Source organism: Callithrix jacchus, chromosome 22, assembly GCF_049354715.1.
Source record: "Callithrix jacchus isolate 240 chromosome 22, calJac240_pri, whole genome shotgun sequence".
NCBI classification, from domain to species: Eukaryota; Metazoa; Chordata; class Mammalia; order Primates; family Cebidae; genus Callithrix; species Callithrix jacchus.
Window position 1 is genome coordinate 31,566,780 of NC_133523.1, and position 24,532 is coordinate 31,591,311.

General features: G+C 53.9%; 1 protein-coding gene across 9 annotated transcripts; it reads left to right on the forward strand.

Moving 5' to 3' along the window:
* Window positions 1-4,668: 4,668 nt before the first annotated feature.
* MAG (myelin associated glycoprotein) lies at window positions 4,669-23,979 on the forward strand. 9 transcript variants are annotated; one of them, XM_078359044.1, is made up of 13 exons: window positions 5,593-5,636; window positions 6,588-6,609; window positions 7,618-7,673; window positions 8,784-8,852; window positions 9,011-9,379; window positions 11,303-11,599; window positions 11,860-12,117; window positions 14,028-14,288; window positions 19,142-19,429; window positions 19,815-19,911; window positions 20,981-21,080; window positions 21,355-21,399; window positions 22,380-23,979. In XM_078359044.1, exons 4-12 carry the CDS (start codon window positions 8,807-8,809, stop codon window positions 21,385-21,387), a joined length of 1,749 nt encoding a protein of 582 aa, XP_078215170.1. In that variant the 5' UTR covers window positions 5,593-5,636; window positions 6,588-6,609; window positions 7,618-7,673; window positions 8,784-8,806; the 3' UTR covers window positions 21,388-21,399; window positions 22,380-23,979. The 9 variants fall into 9 exon arrangements, with proteins under 9 accessions (XP_078215171.1, XP_035141823.2, XP_078215170.1 ...); XM_078359045.1 differs by lacking the exons at window positions 5,593-5,636; window positions 6,588-6,609 and adding an exon at window positions 4,669-4,728; XM_078359042.1 differs by lacking the exon at window positions 6,588-6,609 and having other exon boundaries at window positions 5,593-5,714.
* Window positions 23,980-24,532: the final 553 nt, after the last annotated feature.

A 24,532-nucleotide genomic window follows, 5' to 3' on the forward strand; every position in this document is an offset into this window, starting at 1 on the left:
ACTGCAACCTCTGCCTCCTGATTTCAAGCAATTCTCCTGCCTTGGCCTCCTGAGTAGCTGTGACTACAGGCACTGGCCACCATGAACGGCTAAATTTTGTATTTTTAGTAGAGATGGGGTTTCACCATGTTGGTCAAGCTGGTTTTAAAATCCTAACCTCAAGTGATCAGCCCGCCTCGGCCACCCAAAGTGCTGGGATTATAATAGGCATGAGCCACCATGCTCAGCCTGCCCACATTTGATAGAAACACAGATAGGAGCTGCATTTCACTGTCTTCTTAGCTCCTTGGAAGCAACAGCTCTCACTTGATGGTAAAGGGCTTTGACTTTGGGTGTGGACAGGGAGTGGGAAGGCCCAGGCTTAGCTGGAGAGGGCTGCAAGACACGGCCGCCACACCCAAGGCAGGCAAACCTGGCTAGAGCTTCTGATTTTGTCAAGAGAAGGTGGGAATTCCTATTTTTATATGAGATTTCTTGCTTTTACAGTATTGGCAACTGAGCAAAGGAATTTGTCTTTTTACATCAACATTAGTGAGCCAAACTAAGCCCAGCTGGGAGCCAGACCGGCCCGGCACACCACCAACGTCTGCCTCAGCTTTGGAAACCAGAGCCTGGTCTTCTGGGAGTGGGGAGGTTTCCTGAATGAAGACTGAAGGCACAGGGAGAGGGGAGTTGTGGTGAGCTTGGCATCTTGTTAGCTGCAACATCTTGCATGCATCTTCTTCGTATCTGGAGCTCCACCGCCTCATCTGTATTTTTTATTTTATTTTTTTAGTCCGGGTCTTGCTCCATAGCCCAGGCTGGAGTGCAGTGGTGTGATCATGGCTCACTGCAGTCTTGACCTCCGGGGCTCGAGCAATCCTCCCACCTCAGCCTCCTGAGGAGCAGGTGCCTACCACTACACCCCACTAAATTTTTGTATTTTGTGTAGAGACGTGGGTCTGGCTGTGTTGCCCAGGCTGGTCTCGAACTCACAGCCTCAAATGATCCTCCCACTCCAGCCTTCCAAAATGTTGGGACTACAGGTGTGAGCCACCATGCCTGGCTTCTCCTTACCTTTTAAAGAACAGAAGCACTGGGCGCAGTGGTTCATGCCTGTAATCCCAGCACTTTGGGAGGTTGAGGCGGGTAGATCACCTTAGGTCCTGAGTTCGAGACCAGCCTGGCCCACATAGTGAAACCCCTTTCTCTATTAAAAATACAAAAATTACCCAGGTGTGGTGGTGCTCACTTATAATCTCAGCTACTCAGGAGGCTCAGGAGAATTGTTTGAACCCAGGAGGCAGAGGCTGCAGTGAGCCAAGATCATTCCACTGCAAAGCAGCCTGGGCAACAGAACGAGACTCCATCTCAAAACAAAAAGCAAAATAACCAGAAGCATCTCTACAGTACTTGGCTTATCTGGCTCTAGATGAGTGTGAAGTTGTTTTGGAAACTGTCCATGCCTCATCAATATAAATGATTCGTATTGACAGGGAAGGGTGGAGGCCTCCCTCCTGGCAGGTGGGAAACCTGAAATCAGGAATGACAATGACGTGGGGTGCTCTTCTCTCCTTAGCAAGCAGTTCTCTGGGGTGGCCCTAGAGAGATGGGAGAACATGCAAAGCAGAGATACTCACACTTCAGCCTGCTCAAAAGCTCCTGGAGGGCCTGTGAGAATGCAGATGGGGCCAGGCATGGTGGCTCAAGCCTGTAATCCCAGCACTTTAGCAAGCTGTGGCTGGAGGATCACTTGAGGTTAGGAGTTCAAGACCAGCCTGGCCAACACGGTGAAAACCCATCTCTACTAAAAATACAAAAATTAGCTGGGCATGGTGGCACACATGTGTAGTCCCAGCTACTCAGGAGGCTGAGGCATGAGAATTGCTTTAACCTGGGAGGCGGAGGCTGAAATGAGCCAAGACCTTGCCACTGCATTCTGGCCTGGGTGACAGAATGACACTCTGTCTCAAAAAAGGTAAATTAAATAAATAAAAATAAAATGCAGATGAGGCTGGATGTGGTGGTGCATGCCTATAATCCCAGCACTTTAGGAGGCTGAGGTGGGAGCATTACTTGAGGCCAGGAATTCGTGGCTGCAGCGACCTCAGATGGCACCACTGCACTCCAACCTGGGTGACACAGTGAGACTGTCTGTAAAACAAATAGACAGACAAAATGCAGATAGCTAGGCCTCCATAATTTCTGGCTTCACAGGTGCAAGGTGGGGCTGCAGTCCTTTGGGGGCTGGCTGTGCAGCTGCCAGCGCTGACTGAGGGCAGCAAGGGCCCTTGGATGGATCCAGGCTCAGCCCCCATCGACGAGAGCTTTACGCTTTAAGGGAGAGCTCCCCACAACCGAGAGCTTGATTCTGAATTCCTGCTGCTAGACGTTGAACTGTGTTCTCCCCAGTCACACTGAAGTTCTAACCCCCAGTAGCTCAGACTGTGACTTGAGTTGGAGGTGAGGTCTTCACAGAAGTAATCAACTTAAAATGAGATGGGTGGATCCTAATCCAATATAACTGGTATCCTTATACAAACAGGAAGGCCGGGGGCGGTGGCTCATGCCTGTAATCCCAGCATTTTGGGATGCTGAGGCAGGCGGATCACCTGAGGTTGGGAGTTCGAGACCAGCCTGACCAACATGGAGAAACATCGTCTCTAGTAAAAATACAAAATTAGCTGGGCATGGTGGCGCATGCCTGTAATTCCAGCTACTGAAGAGGCTGAGGCAGGAGAATCGCTTGAAGCCAGGAGGTTCCGGTGAGCCAAGATCACGCCATTGCACTCCAGCTTGGGCTACAAGAGTGAAACTGTCTCAAAACACACACAAAAAAAGATAAATCTGACAGGGTGCGGTGGCTCACGCCTATAATCCCAGCACTTTGGGAACCTGAGGCGGGTGGATCATGAGGTCAAGAGATCGAGACCATCCTGGTCAAAAGGTGAAACACTGTCTTTACTAAAAATACAAAAAATTAGCTGGGCATGGTGGCGCGTGCCTATAATCCCAGCTACTCGGGAGGCTGAGGCAGGAGAATTGCTTGAACCCAGGAGGCGGAGGTTGCAGTGAGCCGAGATGGCGCCATTGCACTCCAGCCTGGGTAACAGGAGCGAAACTCCGTCTCAAAAAATAAAAATAAAAATAAAAATAAACCACCAGTAGTCCCAGCTACTAGAGAGGCTGAAGCAGGAGGATCACTTGAATCTGGAGGGTCGAGGTGGCAGCGAGCTATGATTGCGCCACTGCGCTCCAGCCTGAATGACAAAGCAAGGCTATGTCTCGAACGTGCATACATACATACACGCATACACGCATGCATACATACACACAAACATGCATACATACATACATACATACATAAAAATGGGAAATCTGGGCAGGGATGAATACAGGGGGAAGAGCATGTGAAGATGAAGAGGCCATGCAGAGAGTCCCGGAAAAGATCCTTCCTCAGAGCCCTCAGAAGGAACCAAGGCTGACAACACCTTGATCTTGGAATTCAAGCTCAGTTCTGTTTTTGTTTGTTTGTTTGTTTTTGAGTCAGATTCCCATTCTGTCTCGCAGACTGGAGCGCAGTGCCACGGTCTCAACTCACTGCAACCTCCACCTCCTGGGTTCAAGAGATTCTCCTACCTCAGTCTCCTGAGTAGGCACCTGCCACCACACGCAGCTGATTTTTGTATTTTTAGTAGAGACGGGGTTTCACTGTGTTGACCAGGCTGGTCTCGAACTCCTGACCTCAGGTGATCCACCCACCTCAGCCTCCCAAAGCGTTGGGATTATAGGCATGAGCCACTGAGCCTAGCCTCATTTCTGTTTTTTAAGCCACCCAGTTTGTGAAACTTTGTTGTAACAGCCCTAGAAAACTGAGATACCCGCTTTCGCATAAGAGATCAGCTGATGTGGCATCACCGGCCACTGGAGCTGCAGGTTGCCTGCCCGCTGAGAGCACCTGCCCACCACTTGCAGGCCCTCTCACCCAGCCCCTTCCTCTCACTGGCTCCAGCGCCACTCCCAGAGGTCTCCTGGAGACCCAAGTTGCAGATGTCAGTGACTATGGCCAGTGCTCCTGTAGGATACTGCCCTCTCCCCAACGACAGCCTTCAGTTGACACCCAGAGTGGAGATGGAGCCCTACACTGCACCAGCACACGACTCCAACACCAACGAGGTTAGTGTTGACGCTGAAGGCTGTGACATGCCAGTGCCCCCAGGATCTCCTTGTCACCCCTCCTCCACCACCACCAAAGCCCAGGCACCAAGCCCCTCTCTTCTCCAGGACCCAGGCACTCAAGCCCCACCCGACTCTCAATGGGCCTTTGTCCCGGACTGGGAAAGGCACGGGCAGTGTCTGACATCATGAAGCCTGGGTTGGGGGTGGGACTCCCCCTCCCCTTCCAACTCCCCCACAGCCCCACAACGCCTCTCTCCCTAGTCTGAGGGATTCCCCGCCCTTCACCCCCCGGGTTCTCCCTTGAGAGTGAGGACCCTCCCTCACTAGCGCTCTGGCCTGAAGGGTGACAGGAGCTGTCCCAGTGCAGCGGAATAGCTCATGGTGAAATCATGGTGTGCTTTGTCACACCACCTCCAGCTGCCCCAGCCCCTCCCTCCCACAAAAGCTGTGACCAAGGGGTGGAATCTGTGCTCAGAAGGGCTTCACCCAACTCGATCAGCACAGCCCTCTGTGTTCCAAGCACTGCTCCAGGGAGCAGAAGGGTGCACATGACAGAGAGACAGGTTTCTGGTGAGCCACTGCGTCTGAGAGCTCCTGGGCTTGTGGGAGGCAGAGGTGGGCACACCTAGGGTACACACGGGCCAGCCTCCCAAGGCTATAGAAGGAAAGGACAGCATTGCAATGGAGGGGCCTGGCTGACGAGGCAAGATGGGAAAGCTTCCCAGGGAAGCGGCCCAGGCTGCTGAGCCTACAGGACAGGTGAACTGCAGCCAGTTCTAGAGTGGGGAGTACTATGGGGTGGGGACTGCTCTCCAGGAAGAAGGAGGAGCAGGTGCTCAGGCCCTGAGTCTGAAGGTGCCCCGGGGCCCAGAGGAACACATTCAAACACCTGTGCTGTTCATTAAGCTCCGCTGCATGCCAGGAGCTGGTCTATGAGCAGGGATGGTTTGAGAATATCCAAGACAAAGCCTCTGGCCACGTGGAGGTCATGCTCTCTTGAAAGGAGTCGGTGAACATGGAAGGTCATTACAAATGGCAAGAGGAGGTGACACTGATGCTAAGGGTGGAAAGGACCTGTTTCCTCCTGCTGCCCACCTAATGTTGCCACCAAGATTTCCGGAGGACAATGTCTCTGTCCCTCAGCCTGAGACTTCCACAGAGATTAGACCACCCCCCCAGGACCCAGAATCAGGGTGTACAGGGATGGAGGAAGGGGAGTGAGCAAGGCAGTCACCCCCAACCCCTCCAGGAAGGAGCTAGGAGAACCCAGGCGTCAGGCTGCCCAGTCCGAGCCCCGTGGTGACAAGGGCCCCTTTGTGCCCCCTCCCCCGGGGGCAGGGAGGAGCTGGGCCCTGGAGGCAGGCGGCCCCTGGCACCCAGGGGAGGGGAGGGGCTGGCAAGTGGGGGCCTAGACCCTGGGAGGCAGGGGACTGCAAGCTGGGCTGGCGGAGCAGAGGTGCAGAAGCAACCACGTCCAAGTGAGTACAGTGGCAGGGAGGCCAGGGCATGAGGAGCAGGGCACCGTGGCGTTGGCACCCAGATGGGAGCAGGGTCAGGTGCTCTGGGCGAGGGAGCGTCGCTATGCACCGATACCGATTTAGAATGCAGGAGGGTGTGGCTTTGGACTGCTTTGGGAATGGCCTGGGACCATCACTGGGGCAGCAGTGGGGCTCTGGGAAGAAACCACAGAGAAAGCGGGATGGAGGTTTTGCAGGAGAGGTTTCCTTGGGGCTCCTGAGTGCGGGACAGATGGGGTGGACGAGGTCTGCATCTGGGTGAAGAAGGGAAGGATGTCCAGGTGATCAGGCACCTGCAGTCTGCAATCTGGGAGGTGAATGGGCAGTAGGCTGTGAGTGAGCGCATTCTAGCACCTGGGCACACAACAGGTGTGTGTGTGTGTGTGTGTGTGTGTGTACGCATGCGAATGTGTGTATGCCTGTGTGTGCACATACATGGCTGCCCATGCACCTTCCTCTGTGAGCCTCGGTCAACTTTTCTTCCTTAATCCCCATTAAGGAAACTTTTTATTTTTTATTACTATTATATTTTTTGGAGACGTGACTCTCACTATGTTGCCCAGGCTAATCTCAAACTCAAACTTCTCGGCATTAAGAGATTCTCCCAACTTGGCCTTCTAAAGTGCTGGGATTACAGGCATGAGCCACTGCGCCTAGTCCCAACTAAGGAAACATTTTACATGCACTTGTCCTCATCCATCCTTCCCTTAGCATTTTAACCCAACAGATCTGCTGTACATAGGTTTACTCACTGTGGCCACGCACACTGTAATAGCTGAGGTTGATTTGGCCCCATCCCGAGAACCGGTTTTCACCCCTGTTAAGAATGCCTGCTCTACCTGCTGGTTTCGTGTCTGCCTGCACGCGTGCTCATCCTCACCTGCGTCTCTCTCCTGTGCCTTCCTGTCACAGGTGCAAGGGCAGCATCGGCCAGGTATCCAATGGTGTGTGTCTGGGTGGATCCGTCTATAGCAAACTTCAGTGTGTGTGTGTGTGTGTGTCTGTCTGTGTGTGTTGAATGAATGCCACCTGTGTCTGTCCAGGTGTGTGCGGACAGCAGCAGGGACAGTGCATGCATGCCTCTGGGACTGTGTGAGTGCCGGCCCATCTCCGTGGGCACAGAGGTCCCGTCCCTGTCTGTGTGCTCAGGGTCCTGTCTGGGTGTCTGCATGAGTCCCTGCTGTGTGCGCCTGCCTCTTCTGGCTGGGGCTACATCTGTCACATTTCATCCTAGCGATTGAATGTGTCTGACTGTGCATGCGTCTGTGTCCGTGGGAAGAGTGGTGAAGGCTGGGAAAGGCAATTGCTTGGAAACCCTGGCTCCAACCCCGAGGCAACCCACAGAGCAGCAGGGTGCCAGGGGCTTGCTAGCCCCCACCCTGGGCCTTCCTGGCCCCACTCAAAGCCCAGCCAGGAGGGCCCTTTCTCACTCCCCACCTACCCTGAAAGCCCCCCTCAGGCTAAAGCATGCTCTGCCCAAGGGAACAGGACTCTTTTGTACCAGGACCCACTTCTGGTGAGGGCGAGGACACCAGGGGCCGTCTGTGGGGTGGGAGAAGGCGGCAGGAATTCACGCGGCACGTCGGGAATGCTGATGCTGTGAAACCCAGTCATTGATGGTGCTGGGTCCCTGCCCGCCACCCCAAGGCCGGCTGTGGGACATCTGCTCCCTCACTCCGCTCGCCACGCCTCTCTGACTCACCCTTGTACCCCAATGTGGTTGCTCCCCCTTCCTTCCCCACGGTTCTCCCACACGCCAGCTTGGGGGGAGTTGTTGCCAGAGAGTGGCTTTGAGGCCGTGTGGGAAGGTCCCAGGCAGGACGGGAGGCCACAAGGGCAGCCTGACAACAAGCCACAACCCACGCAGGAGATACTGGAGTGGGGGCGGGTTGCACACCCCAATCCCCCCCCCGCCCCCACACCTGAGTGACTCTTGTTGCAGGTTGTCTGGCAGCTTCAGGTGGACCCAGAAGACGTCCCCAACTCAGGGAGATTCAGGTAAGGGGCAGGGAACCAACTTTTTTCCTTTGCTTCGGCTTTGTAACGCTGGTCCTGCCTGGCCTCTCTGGTTCTTACTTTCTGGAGATTTCCAGGGGCATCCTGGTGACAAAGATAATGATCAACGTGTCAACACTGCACACAGACAGGACAGGTGGCTAAGATGGCAGACCAACTGTGTGGCCTTGGGAGAGTCAATGAACCTCTCTGGACCTCAGCTATAAAATGAGGATGATAATTGTATCTTCCTCAAAGAGATCAAATGAGTTAAGACAGCAGAATAAGGCAATGAGGGCTGGTGCATGGCTGATGCCATAGAAGAGTTTGTGATAAGTAAGAGCAGCAGGCCGGGTGAGGTGGCTCACACCTGTAATCCTAGCACTTTGGGAGGCTGAGGCAGGAGGATCGCTTGAGCCAAGGAGTTTCAGACCAACCTGGGCAACATAAAACATGGCAAGACTCCCATCTCTTAAAAAAAATAACAAAGTAAATAAAGTAAAACAAAATTAGCCAGGCATGGTGGTGTGCAGCGGTGGCCCCTGCTACTCGGGAGGCTGAGAGGGGAGGATCGCTTACGCCTGGGAGACTGAAGCTGCAGTGAGTGAGCCGTGATTCCACCATTGCATTCCAGCCTGGTCAACAGAACTGAGACCCCATCTCAAAAAGGAAAAATTAAAAAATATCAGCAGGCCAGGTGTGGTGATTTATACCTGCAATCCTTTGGGAAGCCAAGGCAGGAATATTACTAGAGGCCAGGAGTTCGAGACCAGCCTGGGCAACATTGTGAGACCCCCCCCCCCACTCCATCTGCACTGTCTTTCTACAAAAAAGAAAAAATTAGCTGGGTGTGGTGGAGCATACCAGAAGCTGAGACAGGAGAATGACGTGAGCCCAGGATTTCGAGGCTATAGCTAGCCGTGATTGCACCACTACATTCCAGGCTGGGTGACAAAACGAGACCCTATCTCAGAAAAATAAGTAAATAGATGCATAAATAAATAATGATAGAAGCAGCAGCAGCTAATATGTGAATGGGCTGCTTCCTGAAGCCCAGATGGAACACCCCCTCTCATTTCCCCCAGCCTTTAACCCTCTCCTCTTCCTCTCCAGCGACCCCTTGCTCGCTGTGCAGAATGATATTCCTCACGGCACTGCCTCTGTTCTGGATTATGATTTCAGGTAATGGTTGACAGGTGCTGGGTACCCAAAGGGCCTTGGCCCCTGAGCAGGTTGGAGGTGGGTCCCTGCAACCCCAGGCATGTTGTTGGGGATGGGAGCCAGAGGGGGTGATCGGGTAGGATGTGTCCCTCAGCCTCAGCTCTCCTGCTTGCTTGCAGCCTCCCGAGGGGGTCACTGGGGTGCCTGGATGCCCTCGTCCATCTCGGCCTTCGAGGGCACGTGTGTCTCCATCCCCTGCCGCTTCGACTTCCCGGATGAGCTGCGGCCGGCCGTGGTGCATGGCGTCTGGTATTTCAACAGCCCCTACCCCAAGAACTACCCCCCAGTGGTCTTCAAGTCGCGCACCCAAGTTGTTCACGAGAGTTTCCAGGGCCGCAGCCGCCTCCTGGGGGACCTGGGCCTGCGCAACTGCACCCTCCTGCTCAGCAGCCTGAGCCCTGAGCTAGGCGGGAAGTACTACTTCCGTGGGGACCTGGGCGGCTACAACCAGTACACCTTCTCAGAGCACAGCGTCCTGGACATCATCAGTGAGTCCCAGCGGCAGTGCAGTGCAGGCACCGGGGCTGGGGGGGCGGGGCGGGAAGAAGTGTGGCCGGAAGGTCTCCCCGCACCTTCCCCAGCAGGCCTGGAAGGCAGATCTGGGAGTGCTGATTTGGCTGGGGGTACAAACCTCAAGGCCCACGCAGACCATGCAGATTACAGAAATGAACAAAGCAGGGCCCCAAAATAGTCTTCTTGCCCTTAGAGGAAAACAGGTGTTTCTACTCTTCTGGAAACACCTCAAGAAAGGCAGTGGGGTCTGGGGTTAGGGGCAAGGCCACTGGGTCCCTGCTTTAGTGTGGTGACCTTGGGCAAGTGACTTAATTTCCTTGGGCCTTGGTTTTCTCTTCTGTAAAATGGGTATAAGAACAGCACTTATGGCAATGAGTGAAAAGCTGTCAGATGCCCAGAGCAGCTCCTGGCACGTGGCCCCCCGCTCTGGCCAACAGAAAGCAGGGCCGTGGCTGTCCGGCGTTCTGAATTTTCAAGAGAAACCAGAATTTGGGATTCTTTGGTGTATTCTCCTAATTCTGAAATTTTGGCTGCTGATTCAGATATGTTTAAACATCCTTTAAGCAAAATAGAATACAGCGATGGCCAGACATGGCAATCAGAATAGGGCACACTGCCTGATTCCAGGGATCCCCCTGCCTCATTTGTGAGCTGCGCTGCTGCTTGGAGCCCTAAGCCCCATCAGCACTGAGTCCATATGAGGAGCTGGGTTCACCCTGGTGCAGAAAGAGACTGCACAGGTGCAGTACACACACACACCACACTACAGAAATCACGCACCACACACTCTACCCACAACTACTCACACATCACACACACCACACACTACACAAACCACACACCACACACTCTACCTACACACTACCCAGGCACCAAACACACACCACACACACTGCACAAACCAGACACCATGTACACACCCCACACTACAAAAACCACACACTATATCTACCACACACTGCACACACACATCACACACTACACAAACCACACAAACATTGCACACATTATCCCTTCACCAAACACATGCCACGCACTACACACACATTGCATGCTACACCAACCACATACACACTGCACCCTACACACACTGTACACATACATGCACTACCCACACACCACACACACATACCATACATGATACAAACCACACAGCGCACACACACACACCACATACTACACTCACACCACACAAACCACACCACACACACACCACACACTATACAAACCACATACCACACACATGACCCAAACCATGCACTACACACACAAAGCACACATACACAATACCCCACACACGCTGCACACATACAGGTACTACCACACATCATACACATACACACACACCACACGACACAGACCACATACACCACAGACTTACTACAAACATATATCACAAACACACCACACACTACACAGACCACACACACACATACCACACTACCCACATGCACCACACACCCACACCCCCCACACACCTACATACCACACACTGCACACTTACACACATTCACACACACACACTGATGCCAGAGCCACAGGGTTTGCAGCCAGTGTTGTATGGTGCCAGCTGCAGCCTCAGTTTCCTCATATGCAAAATGAGCAAAATTACAGCACTCACCCTGTTGCTTGGCCGGAGGGACTGGCAAATTAAAAGCTGTCAAGTGCTCTAGCCACGACACTGATTTTCATCACGATGGCGCCCTGGTGGCTCTGTGGAGGGCTCCGGAGTGACCAAGAAGAGGCAGGGTGAAGGGAATTCTGAATCCGGAGGCAGGGAGTAGAGGCGGTACCACTGAGGAGCACTACTGCCAGCAATGGCGGTGGACAAGGTGGGGCGGGGGTTGGGGGGAGCCCAGCGCTGCTTCCTCAGCCCTCCCTTTCCCCACCTCATGCAGACACCCCCAACATCGTGGTGCCCTCGGAGGTGGTGGCAGGCACGGAAGTGGAGGTCAGCTGCATGGTGCCGGACAACTGCCCAGAGCTGCGCCCTGAGCTGAGCTGGCTGGGCCACGAGGGGCTGGGGGAGCCCGCTGTGCTGGGCCGGCTGCGGGAGGACGAGGGCACCTGGGTGCAGGTGTCGCTGCTGCACTTCGTGCCCACGAGGGAGGCCAATGGCCACCGGCTGGGCTGCCAGGCCTCCTTCCCCAACACCACCCTGCAGTTCGAGGGCTACGCCAGCCTGGACGTCAAGTGTGAGCCTGGGTGCGGGCGGGGCGGGGTGGGGCGGGGCCTGGGGCAGGAGGCGGGGCAGGACCTGCTGGGGGCGGGGCCAGGGCCAGCCAGGGCTGAGGACGGGGTGGGGCGGGGGCGGAACCAGGCTGTCCTGGGGCGGGGCCAAGGAGGAGGGCGGGGCCTGGCAGTGTTGGGGGCGGGGTCGGGCAGGGCTAGGAGTGGACCCTGGGCCGGGTCCCCCCGCACCTGCTCGCTAACCTCGCTGTGTCGCCGGCCTCAGATCCCCCGGTGATTGTGGAGATGAACTCCTCGGTGGAGGCCATCGAGGGCTCCCACGTGAGCCTGCTCTGTGGCGCTGACAGCAACCCGCCGCCGCTGCTGACCTGGATGCGGGACGGAACTGTGCTACGGGAGGCCGTGGCCGAGAGCCTGCTCCTCGAGCTGGAGGAGGTGACCCCCGCCGAGGACGGCGTCTATGCTTGCCTGGCCGAGAACGCCTACGGCCAGGACAACCGCACCGTGGAGCTCAGCGTCATGTGTGAGTAGCCCGCGCTGTGCGCCCACACGCCCATCTGCAGCAGAGAGAGAAAGGGAAAGGGGCCTCATCCAGGGCGAGCACGGGCTGGGCCCCGTCAGGGACTGGCCATAAACACGATCGAGGCCAAGGCGGACAGGAGGGTTGCAGGTCAAAGTGTCCCTTAATTCTTTCCACAAGAATCCGGGGAACACCTGCTCTGCCTCACCCTCCTTCCCAGGACAAGAGCCAGGCCTGCCTCCTAAGGAATCCTGTTAACTGCAGCCTCCTGGGGTCAGCTCCTGGCTAGTCTGGGACTTGATGTGGGCCTGGCCCCAGGAATTACTTAATAAAACTTTTTTGGAGACAGGGTCTTGCTCTGTTGCCCAGTCTGGAGTGCAGTGGCACCATCATAACACCACTCGCCCTCAAACTCTTGGGCTCAAGCAAGCCTCCCACCCCAGCCTCCTGTGCAGCTGGGCCTACAGGTGTGCACTGCCACATGCCAGGCTAATTTTAAAATTTGTTTGTAAAGGTGGGATCTTGCTATGTTGCCCAGGCTAGTCTCAAACTCTTGGGCTCAAGTAAGCCTCCCACCTCAGCCTCCTGAGCTGCTGGGACTACAGGCAGGAGCTACCACACCCAGCCAATTTTTCTTTCTTTTTTTTTTTTTGTAGAAACAGAGAATTGATATGTTCTCTGGGCTGGTCTTGAACTCCTGGGCTCAAGTAATCCTCCCACCTCGGCCTCCCAAAGTGTTGGGATTACAGGCATGAGCCACTGTGCCTGGCCAGGAATCTGCATTTTAAAATTAATTCCATTGTAGTTCTAATGACAGGGTTGAGGGAACTTCAGGCCTCATCCAGCCCCTTGTATGCACATTTATATTATTGGGCCCACAGGAAGTGAGCTGCTCAGAAGAGGATTCTTAGCTGAGAACCAAGGAGAGACCATTCATTCATTCATTCATTCACAAATGTGTATTGAGGCAAAGTGCCCAGCGCTGGAGATACTAATAATGACAGCCCCAGCCAACATTGACTCCACAGCTTCTGTGTGCTTTTTTTTTTTTTTTTTTGCGATGGAGTCTCGCTCTGTCACCCAGGCTGAAGGGCAATGGCATGATTTTGGCTCATTGCAACCTCCGCCTCTAGGTTCAAGCAATTCTTCTGCCTCAGTCTCCTGAGTAGCTGGGATTACAGGGATGTGCTGCCATGCCTGGCTAATTTTTGTATTTTTAGTAGAGATGGGGCTCCACCACGTTGTTAAGGCTGGTCTTGATCTCCTGGCCTCAGGCAATCCACCCACCTCGGCCTCCTAAAGTGTTGGGATTAATGATGTGAGCCACTGTGCTCAGCCTCCTGAATGCTTTTGACATGTACTCATCCTCCCAGTATTCCCACAGCTGGCTCTGCCCACTTCCTCGGCTTGCTGAAGCCTTCCCCCATCATCCTATCCCAAACTGTAACTACCCTGATTTCCCATACCCTCAGCCCCTTTATTTTTCTCTACACACTTCTCCTCATCTTACAAAGTATATATTTAATTACATCGGCTCTCCCCACATGGGCCTTGTTCAAGCTAGAGCAGTGCCTATCACTCAGTAGGTTCTCAGTGAATGTTGGATGATCACCCCTATGAGGTTGGAACTATTATGAAGCCCATTTTCCAGACTGGAAAAATGAGGCCCAGAGATGTTAAGACATGGTCCACACACAACTGGGCAGGAGTAGAGCTGGGATCTGAAGACAAGCACTCTGGCTACACAGCTGCTGTTCTTGGAAATGAGATAGCCAGGACTGAGGTCACTGGAGCCATTCCGAAATAGTGTGTTAGGTTTGGGGTGGGATTGGGGGTTCCATCTGGGGGTAAGAGTTGGCTGGCAGAAGAAGCACCTCCTGGGTTCTAACCATCAGTGCTGTCCCGCCCCGCAGATGCACCCTGGAAGCCAACGGTGAACGGGACAGTGGTGGCTGTGGAGGGCGAGACTGTCTCCATCTTGTGCTCCACACAGAGCAACCCCGACCCTATTCTCACCATCTTCAAGGAGAAGCAGATCCTGGCCACGGTCATCTACGAGAGTGAGCTGCAGCTGGAGCTGCCGGCCGTGTCGCCCGAGGATGATGGAGAGTACTGGTGCGTGGCTGAGAACCAGTATGGCCAGAGGGCCACTGCCTTCAACCTGTCTGTGGAGTGTGAGTACCTTCCCACGCCGGTTACGGTGGGCATGCATGCATCCCAATCAGTGTCAGCTTTGCCTGTCCTCCGCAGAGAGAGGAAGGGAGGGCAGAGAAGCTGAATTCACAGCAGGAAAATAAAACCCCATCTGAGAATACTGTGTTCTCACATCCTGGGGTGGGTCTTTCTCTCTCTTTCTTTCTTTCTTTCTTTCTTTCTTTCTTTCTTTCTTTCTTTCTTTCTTTCTCTCTCTCTCTCTCTCTTCTTTCTTTTTCTCTCTCTCTTCTTTTTCTTTCTTTCTTTTTTTTTTTTTGAGGCAGAGTCTTGCTCTGTCACCCAGGCCGGAGTGCAGTGGCTTAATCTCAGCTCACTGCAATCACTGCCTCCTGGGTTCAAACGATTCTCCTGCCTCAGCCTCCTGAGAAACTGGGATTACAAGTGTGTGCCACCACGCCCAGCTGATTTTTGTATTTTTAGTAGAGACAGGGTTTCACCATGTTGGCCAGGCTGGTCCCAAACCCCTGACCTCAAATGATCTGCCCACCTTGGCCTCCCAAAGTGCTAGAATTACAGACGTGAGCCAACACACCCAGCCTGGGGTGGGCTTTTGACCGAGGAGATTTCTGGGTCCTGTGGCCACTGCCCTTCTGCATTAACTAAAACAATGGCCATGATCTCTAACCCTTGTAGAGCGTCACTATGTACCAGGCACTGTTGGAAGCGCTGTGTAGCACCCACTCCCTTCATCCTCATGACATCCTTGTGAGGGATGTTCTATTACTGTCCTCCTGTTTAAAGAGAAGGAAACTGAGGCCCAGAGAGCTTATGCCCCTTGCCTAAGTTCACACAGCCAGGAAATGGCAGAGTTTGAGGTTTGAATCCAGCCAATCTGGTTTCATTCTTCTTCCCTGTCCAACGCTGACCTCATCCTACGTTAATGACATCAGAATATATTGATGGGGCAGTTGCTATACACAGACGGCCGTGCGGCTCTGTGAGAGGTGGAGGATGGGGCTGAGAGGACACCACACTTATGAACAGTACAGGATAGCTGGAGAGATGACATAGATGCACATACAAAGTGACTGTCTTGGAAATGAACCTCACGTTGCACCGCCCGGCAGCTCCTCTCATCTCCTCTCTGTGGATTGTGCCACCATCTCCCACCACCCCTATCCCCACAGCCATCACTCCAGCTTGTAGCAGCTAAGTCAGTTTGACTCCCCTTCCTCAAGCAACTCCCTCTGGAATGTCACCTTCCTGTTTCCAGGCACTCCAGCCTGGATGACAGAGCAAGACTCTGTCCCACCCCACCCTACCCCGTCCCCAATAAAAGAAAAACTAGGAGGATAACACTGAGTGTCCACAGCGCCCAGCATGTGCTATGTACTCTGTGGATATTGGATGTCATCCTTTCTCACTGATTTTCCTTTGGACTCCAGGTTAAATATTTGTTGTGTGTTCTGCTGCAGAGGTTTTGCTCCTGTGACCCCTGTGCTGGAATGGTTCCATCTACCCATGAGTACTTGGGTGGAACGCTAAGTGTTTTTTTTTTTTTGGTTTGTTTGTTTGTTTTGAGACAGGGTCTTGCCCTGTTGCCCAGGCTGGAATGCAGTGGATTGATTATCGCTACTGCAGCTTTGACCTCCTGGGCTCAACTGATTCTCACACCTCAGCCTCTTGAGTAGCTGGGACTACAGGCATGCCTCACCATGTCCAGTTAATGTTTTAATTTTTTTTGTAGAGCTGGGGTCTTGCTCTCTTGCCCAGGATGGTCTCAAACTCCCTGGCTCAAGCGATCCTCCTGCCTCGGCCTCCTAAAGTGCTGGGATGACAGGTGTGAGCCATCGTGCCCAGCTGGGATGTGAAGTGTTTACAACATATTCGCGCCCCTGTCTTCAGAATCCTGTAGCCCCCTGTGAGCTACTGACTGTAACCCCCCGGTTTACAGATGAGAACTCCATCCTGGAGGACCGGGAGGCTGGGGGGCCTCACCTAGCCAGTAGATGGCAGAGCTGGGATTCAAGCCAAATCCGTCTCACCGCAAACTCCTCATTCTTTGTACCTTTGTCTTCAGGGTTTGTCTAGAGTCCCATAAGAGTTTCCTCAGCTTCACAGGTTGCTTGCAAAGATACTAAGCATGTGCATAGGCAAGGTGTCATTCCGCCAGCATCCAGGGCAGACGCTTTGTCACCAGAGCACCGGCGGTGCGGTCTTGAGTAAAAGTGCTTTTGAAGGCCGGGCGCGGTGGCTCATGCCTATAATCCCAGCACTTTGGGAGGCCAAGATGGGTGGATCATGAGGTCGAGATCGAGACCATCCTGGTCAACACAGTGAAACCCCATCTCTACTAAAAAATACAAAAAAAAAAAATTAGCTGGGCATGGTGGCGCGTGCCTGTAATCCCAGCTACTCAGGAGGCTGAGGCAGGAGAATTGCCCAAATTCAGGAGGCGGAGGTTGCAGTGAGCCGAGATCGCGCCATTGCACTCCAGCCTGGGTAACAAAAGCGAAACTCCGTCTCAAAAAAAAAAAAAAGTGCTTTTGAAAAGTTTAATGTCTGTCCATTCAGGTTTGCTGTTATTAATTTACTCCGTGGTGGGTTAGCTGGTTAATGCTATAGCAAGCATAATGCATATCTGCCCGAACAGGACTTTCATTCAGTAGACTTAGAGAGGTATGCACAGAGGTCCCAGTCCTTCCCCTGAATCTGTGTGCCCATGTGACTCCCAGGTCCACCACTGTTAACGGCACATTCTTTTTGCTGGAAATTAAAAATAGGTGGGGTAGGTGAGCCAAGGGTCTCTTGGCTGTGTGTAAGTGGGTTTTGGTCAACCAATGCTTAGTCTGGAGCAAGCTGAGGAGGGTGCTGGACTCTCCTGCCAAGAAAGAGAACATAGAGAAGGAAAGAGAGTGTGGTCAGACCGAGCCTGAGCGGCCTTGTAAGATGAAAGGGTTTGTATTTTGGGCCAGGCACAGTGGCTTGCGCCTTATAATCCCAGCACTTTGGGAGGCCAAGGCAGGAGGATTGCTTGAACTCAGGAGTTCAAGACCAGCCTGGGCAACATAGCAAAACCCTGTCTCTACAAAAACAAACAAAAACCTTCCAGTAACTGTCATGAGCATGACAGATTTACTGTCTTCTGCAATTCTAAACATAAAGCTTTAAAATCAAAAGGGTTTTTGCAAATTTGGCACGACCCTGATTTGACAGCAAAATCTGACCTAAAGAGCATGATCTATACTGATTTCACTTAGGGTGAATAGTCATTTTTTGCTCTATATATTACATTGAACCATGTGAAATTTTTTCTGCATGTCAAAAATGGTCAAATGTGGCTGGGCGCAGTGGCTCACACCTGTAATCCCAGCAATTTGGGAGGCTGAGGCAGGAGGATTGCTAGAGGCCAGGAGTTCAAGTGAGCTATAGTAGTACCCCTGCACTTCAGCCTGGGTGGCAGAGCCAGACCCTGTCTCTAAAAGATAAAAAAATAAAGGATTGGGCTGGACACCGTGGCTCATGCCTGAGGCCGAGGTGGGCAGATCACGAGGTCAAGAGGTCGAGACCACCCTGGCCAACTTGGCAAAACCCCATCTCCACTGAAAATACAAAAAAATTAGCTGGACCTGGTGGTGCACACCTGTAGTCCCAGCTCCTCAGGAGGCTGAGGCAGGAGAATCACTTGAATGGAGGGGGGGGGTGGGGGGGTGAGGAGGTAGCCGTAAGCCGAGATCGCACCCCTGCACTCCAGCCTGGCAACAGAGTAAGACTCTATCTCAAAAACATAAATAAATAGAATATTTGTATGTTAAGTGATCCACGGAGCAACAGGAGGGTTTTGAGCAAGGAGTGGCATGATCTGATTTATGTATATCAAGGTGAAAGAGGCTAGAAAGAGTGAAATAGCCAGGGTGCAAGACAAACACAGCCCATCCCTGTGACACAGTGGTCTGTCCATGCCAAACCTGAGGCTACAGTCCCCCCAAATTGGCACCAGAAGAATTGCCCCAAGAGAGTGCCCCAAGCCCCCCAAAATGAGGCCACTAGGGATTCCAAAGAGAGCGGCCTAAACACCAGGTGATCATCAGTCCAGAGCATTTAGGAGGGAACTTGCACAGTGCTACAGCGAGAGAAAGGGAGGTTCCACCCAGACATGTCCGTGAGCGTCAGGGTATGGGTTTACACGAGAGTTTAAGGAATTTGGCCCAGGGCCGGGGCTGGTTTCTTTCATTCTTTCATTTTCGTTGTTGTTGTTTGTGTGTGTGTGTGTGTGTGTGTGTGTGTGTGTGGTGTTTCTTGTTTTTTTTTGAGACAGAGTCTCACTCTGTTACCCAGGCTGGAGTGCAGTGGCCTGATCTCAGTTCACTGCAACCTCTGTACCCCAGGCTCAAATGATTCTCCTGCCTCAGCCTCTGAATAGTTGGGACCACAGGCGTGCACCACCACACCTGGCTAATTTTATAATTTTAGTAGAGACAGTGTTTCACCATGTTGACCAGGCTGGTCTCAAACTCTTGACAAGTGATCCACCCACCCCTTGGCCTCCCAACGTGCTAGGATTACGGGCATAAGCCACCGTGCCCAGCCTCTTTCAGTGTTTTGAGCAACAACGTAGGCACCTTTATCAGTGCCTGGGAATGTTCAAGTCCCGGGGCGTGGGTTAGTGAAGCTTGCAGGGAAAACAGGCAGCCGGCGGGTGATAGCAAGGTCAAGGCACACTCCCTCAGGACAGAGGAAAAAGGAGGGGAAATTGGAGGGCCATCCATGAAGCTACCGCCCACGCTGGCCTTGCCCTGAGCCAAACAGTCTCCCCCGGGCTGGGCCTCGAGTAGGCACCGGGCCACCCTCAGTCCTGATTTTACCCCTGCAGTCGCCCCTGTGCTCCTCCTGGAGTCACACTGCGCGGCAGCCCGAGACACGGTGCAGTGCCTGTGCGTGGTGAAGTCCAACCCGGAGCCGTCCGTGGCCTTCGAGCTGCCGTCGCGCAACGTGACGGTGAACGAGAGCGAGCGGGAGTTCGTGTACTCGGAGCGCAGCGGCCTCGTGCTCACCAGCATCCTCACGCTGCGGGGGCAGGCCCAGGCCCCGCCCCGCGTCATCTGCACCGCGAGGAACCTCTATGGCGCCAAGAGCCTGGAGCTGCCCTTCCAAGGAGCCCGTGAGTGGCGTGGCCTTGGGGTGGGAGCCACAGAACGTGGGTGGGCTCCTCTTGGATCCAAATTCCCAAGGCTGACGAACATCTTCAGAGCACGGTCTGTGTAGATTGAGAAAGGGTCAAATTCTTCCTTTCTGGTTGGAGCTGAGAAGCAGCCCTGAGTTTGCCCCAAGTTTGCTCAGACCTTTGAGGTACGAGCCCCACCCCAGGGCCCTCCAGCACAAAAGGGGTTGCCCTGGCACCGGGAGCCTCCGTGCCAGTCAATGAGGGCAAGGATGCCCCAGCTGTGTGAATATGTTGCCTGTCACCCCAGCACGTCTCCGGAGTTTTCAGGTGACGCCATCACTGCCCACAACCCTGAGGGTGCCTGGGTCTTCTCTGTCCTCAGATAGACTGATGTGGGCCAAGATTGGGCCCGTGGGCGCCGTGGTCACCTTTGCCATCCTGATTGCCATCGTCTGCTACATTACCCAGACACGCAGGAAGTGAGTGCCAGCCGGAGCTGATTTGGGGATGGGAGTCTCCAAACAGGGGACCCAGGGCGGGGTCAGGAGGCCCGGAGTGGGTGTGGGAAGGCAGCATCACAGGTATAGAGAAGGCAGATTCTGCTCTGGGAAGGATCTCCGGACAGAGGAGAGAGGGTTCCTGTTAGTCCCAACCCCCACTGCTCAGGGGCACACCAGGGCCTGGGCTGAGCCCTTTGCACACATCGTTTGAGCCCCGTGTCCTCACATTCTATTTTGACAGCCTCCCTATCTCCAGGAACTCTTCCCTACACACTCCAGCGTGGTGGGGAAAGCCCAGGTCCCCTGCAGCCACAGCTGCAGGTCCACTTGATGCCAGAAGCCCCAAAGATTACACACATCTGTGGCAACAAAAATATGCCTCGAAAGATCGCTCGAGCTCAGAAGTTAGAGGCCAGCCCAGGAAACATAGGGAGACCCCTGTCTACCAAAAAATGAAAAAGTTAGCTAGGCATAGTGGCATGTGCCTGTGGTCCCAGCTACTGGGGAGGCTGAGGAGGGAGGATCGTTTGAGACCACAAGGTTGAGGCTGCAGTGAGCTATGATTTCACAATGTACTCTAGCCTAGGTGACAGAGAGAGACCCTGTCTTTAAAAACAAACCAACAGAAAGTTTCTCTAGCCCCAAACCACACCCACCTGACCCAACTGAGCTGTGGCCCACACCCCTCATGTCCTGAGAAATGAATTAACCTCTCTTCTTCACCTCCTGGTGGCAAGAGGGGCAGACACACCGAGCCTATGGGGGGAACCTCATAGAGAGAATCCAGGCGGGGGGATCCTGAAAAATGGCAAAGCCCAGGGGCCAGGTGGCTGGTCCCCAGCCGGGCAGTAAATTGCTGTTATTTACTGCCACCGAGGTGGGAAGGGCGGGTCCTGTGGGCAGGAGAGGCCAGTGGTTCTGAAAGGGCTGCTTGCCACACCTTAGAGATGGGTGGGAGCAACTCTGAGGTCCCCTGAGCCAAACTCCTAAAACACGTGGGGTGCAGAAAGGGAGGGCAGAGGGAGATCTGACGAATCCTGCCCTGCAGAAAGAACGTGACAGAGAGCCCCAGCTTCTCAGCTGGGGACAATCCTCCCGTCCTGTTCAGCAGCGACTTCCGCATCTCTGGGGCACCAGAGAAGTATGAGGTAAGGACCAGAGCTGTGCGGCTCCAGGCGGCCTAGGAACCCGGATGCCAGGGACACCAAGGGCCTGGGAAGGGCCTGTGAGGCCAAGGGGCAGGGGAGTGGGGCAGCCTCTCAGAGGAGGAGAGGGGAAAATTCCAGGGCTGGGTTGGATCTGGAGGCTGGGGAGGAGGTGCCCAGGCTGAAGCTGTGTAGAGGGCGATGAGGCGTGGGGCCCAAGGGCCCCCTTACCCTGCCTCACTGCCTGTGTCTGTGACTGCATTTCCTTCTCCAATAGTCCAAAGAGGTCTCTACCCTGGAATCTCACTGAGCGCCCCAGGAGGTAGGTTCCGGGGGCCTCAGTGTGCCCTCCTCTGGGCCCTCCTTGGGCCCTGGGGTTGGCATGCATGTGCGTGTGTCCCTGTCAGGCGTCAAGGTGGTCTCTGGTGAAATCCCGGCCTGCCTGGCAGTGCTGGCCTCGTCTAGTCTGTCCTGTTGCAGCTCCTGTCTGTCTGTGGCCACCATTCTGTGTGTCCAAATTCCTGTGGCTAGGGGGTGGAGGGAGGGGTGGGAAGCATGAGGGGAACCCACATGTCACCTGCAGGACCTCCCAGATTGAGGGGGTCCCCATGTCAGGTCCAAACATGGGGGAGCATGTACCGAACCAGGTATCTCCAGAAATATGGAAAGGTGGGGTCCCAGCCAGGCGGCTTTCACCTGGGAAGGCGTTAGGGGTTAAATTGTGTGCCCCTCAAACTCCTATGTTGAAAGCTTCCTGGCTAGGTGCAGTGGCTCACGCCTGTAATCCCAGAACTTTAGGAGGCCAAGGCCAGATCTCTTGAGATCAGGAGTTCGAGACCAGCCTGGCCAACATGGTGAAACCCCGTCTCTACCAAAAATACAAAAAATTAGCCAGGTGTGGTGGCAGGCGCCCGTAATCCCATCTACTCTGGAGGCTGAGACAGGAGAATTGCTCGAACTCGGGAGGTGGAGGTTGCAGTGAGCCGAGGTCACACCATTGCAATCCAGCCTGGGTCTCAAAAAAAGAAAGGAAGAAAAGAAAAAAAGAAAGAAGAAAGCTTCCTGGAGAAACTGAATTTGTAGGCAGATTTTAAGCTCAGCGATGATTAACACTGGCAGAAGCTCCAGAGTGGGACCCAGTGACCAGGGGCATCGCTGGGCCTGTGATCCTTGAGGAAGGAGGTTCACGCAGGGATTTATTTGGGACTGAACTCAGGAGCTCTGAGGGTGCAAACACTCTGGCCTCTGTGTCCGGAAAAGGCAGGGAGGAGGACCCTGCTAATGGGTGGTTTCCCCTCCTAGAGCGAGAGGCGCCTGGGATCTGAGAGGAGGCTGCTGGGCCTTCGGGGCGAACCCCCAGAGCTGGACCTGAGCTATTCCCACTCGGACCTGGGGAAACGGCCCACCAAGGACAGCTACACGCTGACAGAGGAGCTGGCTGAGTATGCTGAAATCCGGGTCAAGTGAAGGAGCTGGGGGCAGCCCGTGTGGCTGACCCCCCCTCAGGACCCTCGCTGGCCCCCACTGGCTGCGGGCTCCCTTCCTCCCAAAAGTATCAGGGGCTTGGGCAGGAGGGGAATGAGGCAGGTGACAGTGAGCTCCCCCTCCTTCCCAGCTGCTGCTCCCTGCCAACATACCCATGCCCTCATTATGGCTCCTCTCTAACCTCCTTTACCCTCATCTGTCTGGAGGGGAGCTCTGTCTGTCCGTGTTATTTATTGCTACTTCCTGCCTGGTCTCCTGTCCCCACACCTGGCCCGGGGCCTGTACAAAAGGGACGTGAAATAAATGCCCCGAAGCCGAATGCCAGTCTAGATCCTGATGCTCTCTGACCCGTCTTTGGGCAGCCTGCCATCCCACCGTCTCCCGAACCATCACAGAGTTTCTCCTTGCCCTCGACTGAGCCCTGTGTACAGACAAGGACCCAGGGATATTAGCCTTGAACCCAGGACCAATGGCCATTCAGTTGCTCCCACTCTGAGCTGGTAGCTTCAGGCTGGGTCTGGGTTGACTTCTGGGTAATTTCACATAAAAATCTTCATGCTGGTTTCTGCCACAGTCAGATCAGCTGACACCACTGGGCTTGCACTCGTATGTGGCCACAACTTGCTGAAAGGGAGGGTCCTATGCATTGGCTGCAGTCCCCGCCACTCCCTATTGTCCCACACCTGGCCGGCTTCCCTCACTGATGTTACCTCCTGGTCCCTGCAGCTTGGAGTGCAAGCCACAGATCTAGGTCTCTCCAGCCCATGTCGGTTTCACCACCATCTCTCACATTCATGCTGCAATTTGCAGCATCAGCCTTTACACATGACTACATTCAGTTCAAGAAACATTAATTAAGCACCAGCTGTGTACTGAGCACTTTCCAGAGGCTCAGGCTATCCTGAGAAGGGACTCCTAGGGCAACCCTGTGACGATGAGAACACTGAGACTTAGAGAAGTTAGGTGATTTTCCCTGGGTCCCAGAACTTGGAAATGGCGTGGCCAGGTCCTGGACTGGATTCTTCTGATTCAAATGTACCCTTTCCTTCCTTCCCCTTCCCCTTCCCTTTCCCCTTCCCCTTCCCTTTCTCTTTTCATTTCCCTCCCCTCCCCTCCCCTCCTCTTCCCTCCCCTTCCCTTCCTTCCCCTCCCTTTCCCTTCCCTTCCTTTCGTTTCCTCTTTTTGATGGCGTCTCACTCTATCACCCAGACTGGAGTGCCGTGGTGCAATCTCGGCTCACTGCAACCTCCACCTCCCAGGTTCAAGCGATTCTCCTGCCTCAGCCTCCTGAGTAGCTGGATCACAGGCACCTGCCACCATGCCTGGCTAATTTTTGTATCAAATGTACTTTTTGTATAATATCTGTCAGGAGGTTAAAAAGGGCCAGAGTGTCTAATATAAACGGATTAGTAACTAACAGTTGTTGAACGCTTTCTATGATTCTACCTAGTTTATATTAATTCACCTCATTAACCTATTTACTTTCCCTAACAATGATGAACATGGTTCTCAAAGTGTGGTCCCTAGGCAGCAGCAGCAGCACCCGGGAACTTGCTAGAAACTCCAATTTTCAGATTCCGCCCCAGACTTCAGTAATCAAAAACCCTGGGGTGGGGCCCAGGAATCTGTTTTGAGAAGTCCTTGGTGGATTCTGATGTATGTGGACGTTTGTGAACAAGCAGCTGAAGCACAGGGAAGTTACATTTCTCCCACAGTCCCCAGCTATTAGCAGTGGAGCCCAGATTTGAGCCCCAACCACTGGCTCCAGAGGCCATGCTCTGGTGCTGTGCTACACAGCCATCTTGGTGAGAAACAGCAGCAGCTCCCAGAGCCTGGGAGCTGGAGGAGCAGGAAAATTAAGCTGTGGGCTGTGGGCAGTGAGGGCAGGGTTTCCCAGGTGACAGCGCTCCTTGAGTGTTTTTTTTTTTTTTTTTTAAGATGGAGTCTCACTCTGTCACCCAGTCTGGAGT

What these genes read in the sequence shown, in the direction of transcription:
- MAG (XM_078359040.1), top strand. Translation starts at nt 5,665, where the DNA reads ATGAGGAGCAGGGCACCGTGGCGTTGGCACCCAGATGGGAGCAGGGTC. An exon ending in CAGCGTCCTGGACATCATCA is followed by an intron (nt 9,380 to 11,302) that starts GTGAGTCCCAGC and finishes CACCTCATGCAG; the next exon opens with ACACCCCCAACATCGTGGTG. An exon ending in GCTGCCCTTCCAAGGAGCCC is followed by an intron (nt 19,430 to 19,814) that starts GTGAGTGGCGTG and finishes CTCTGTCCTCAG; the next exon opens with ATAGACTGATGTGGGCCAAG.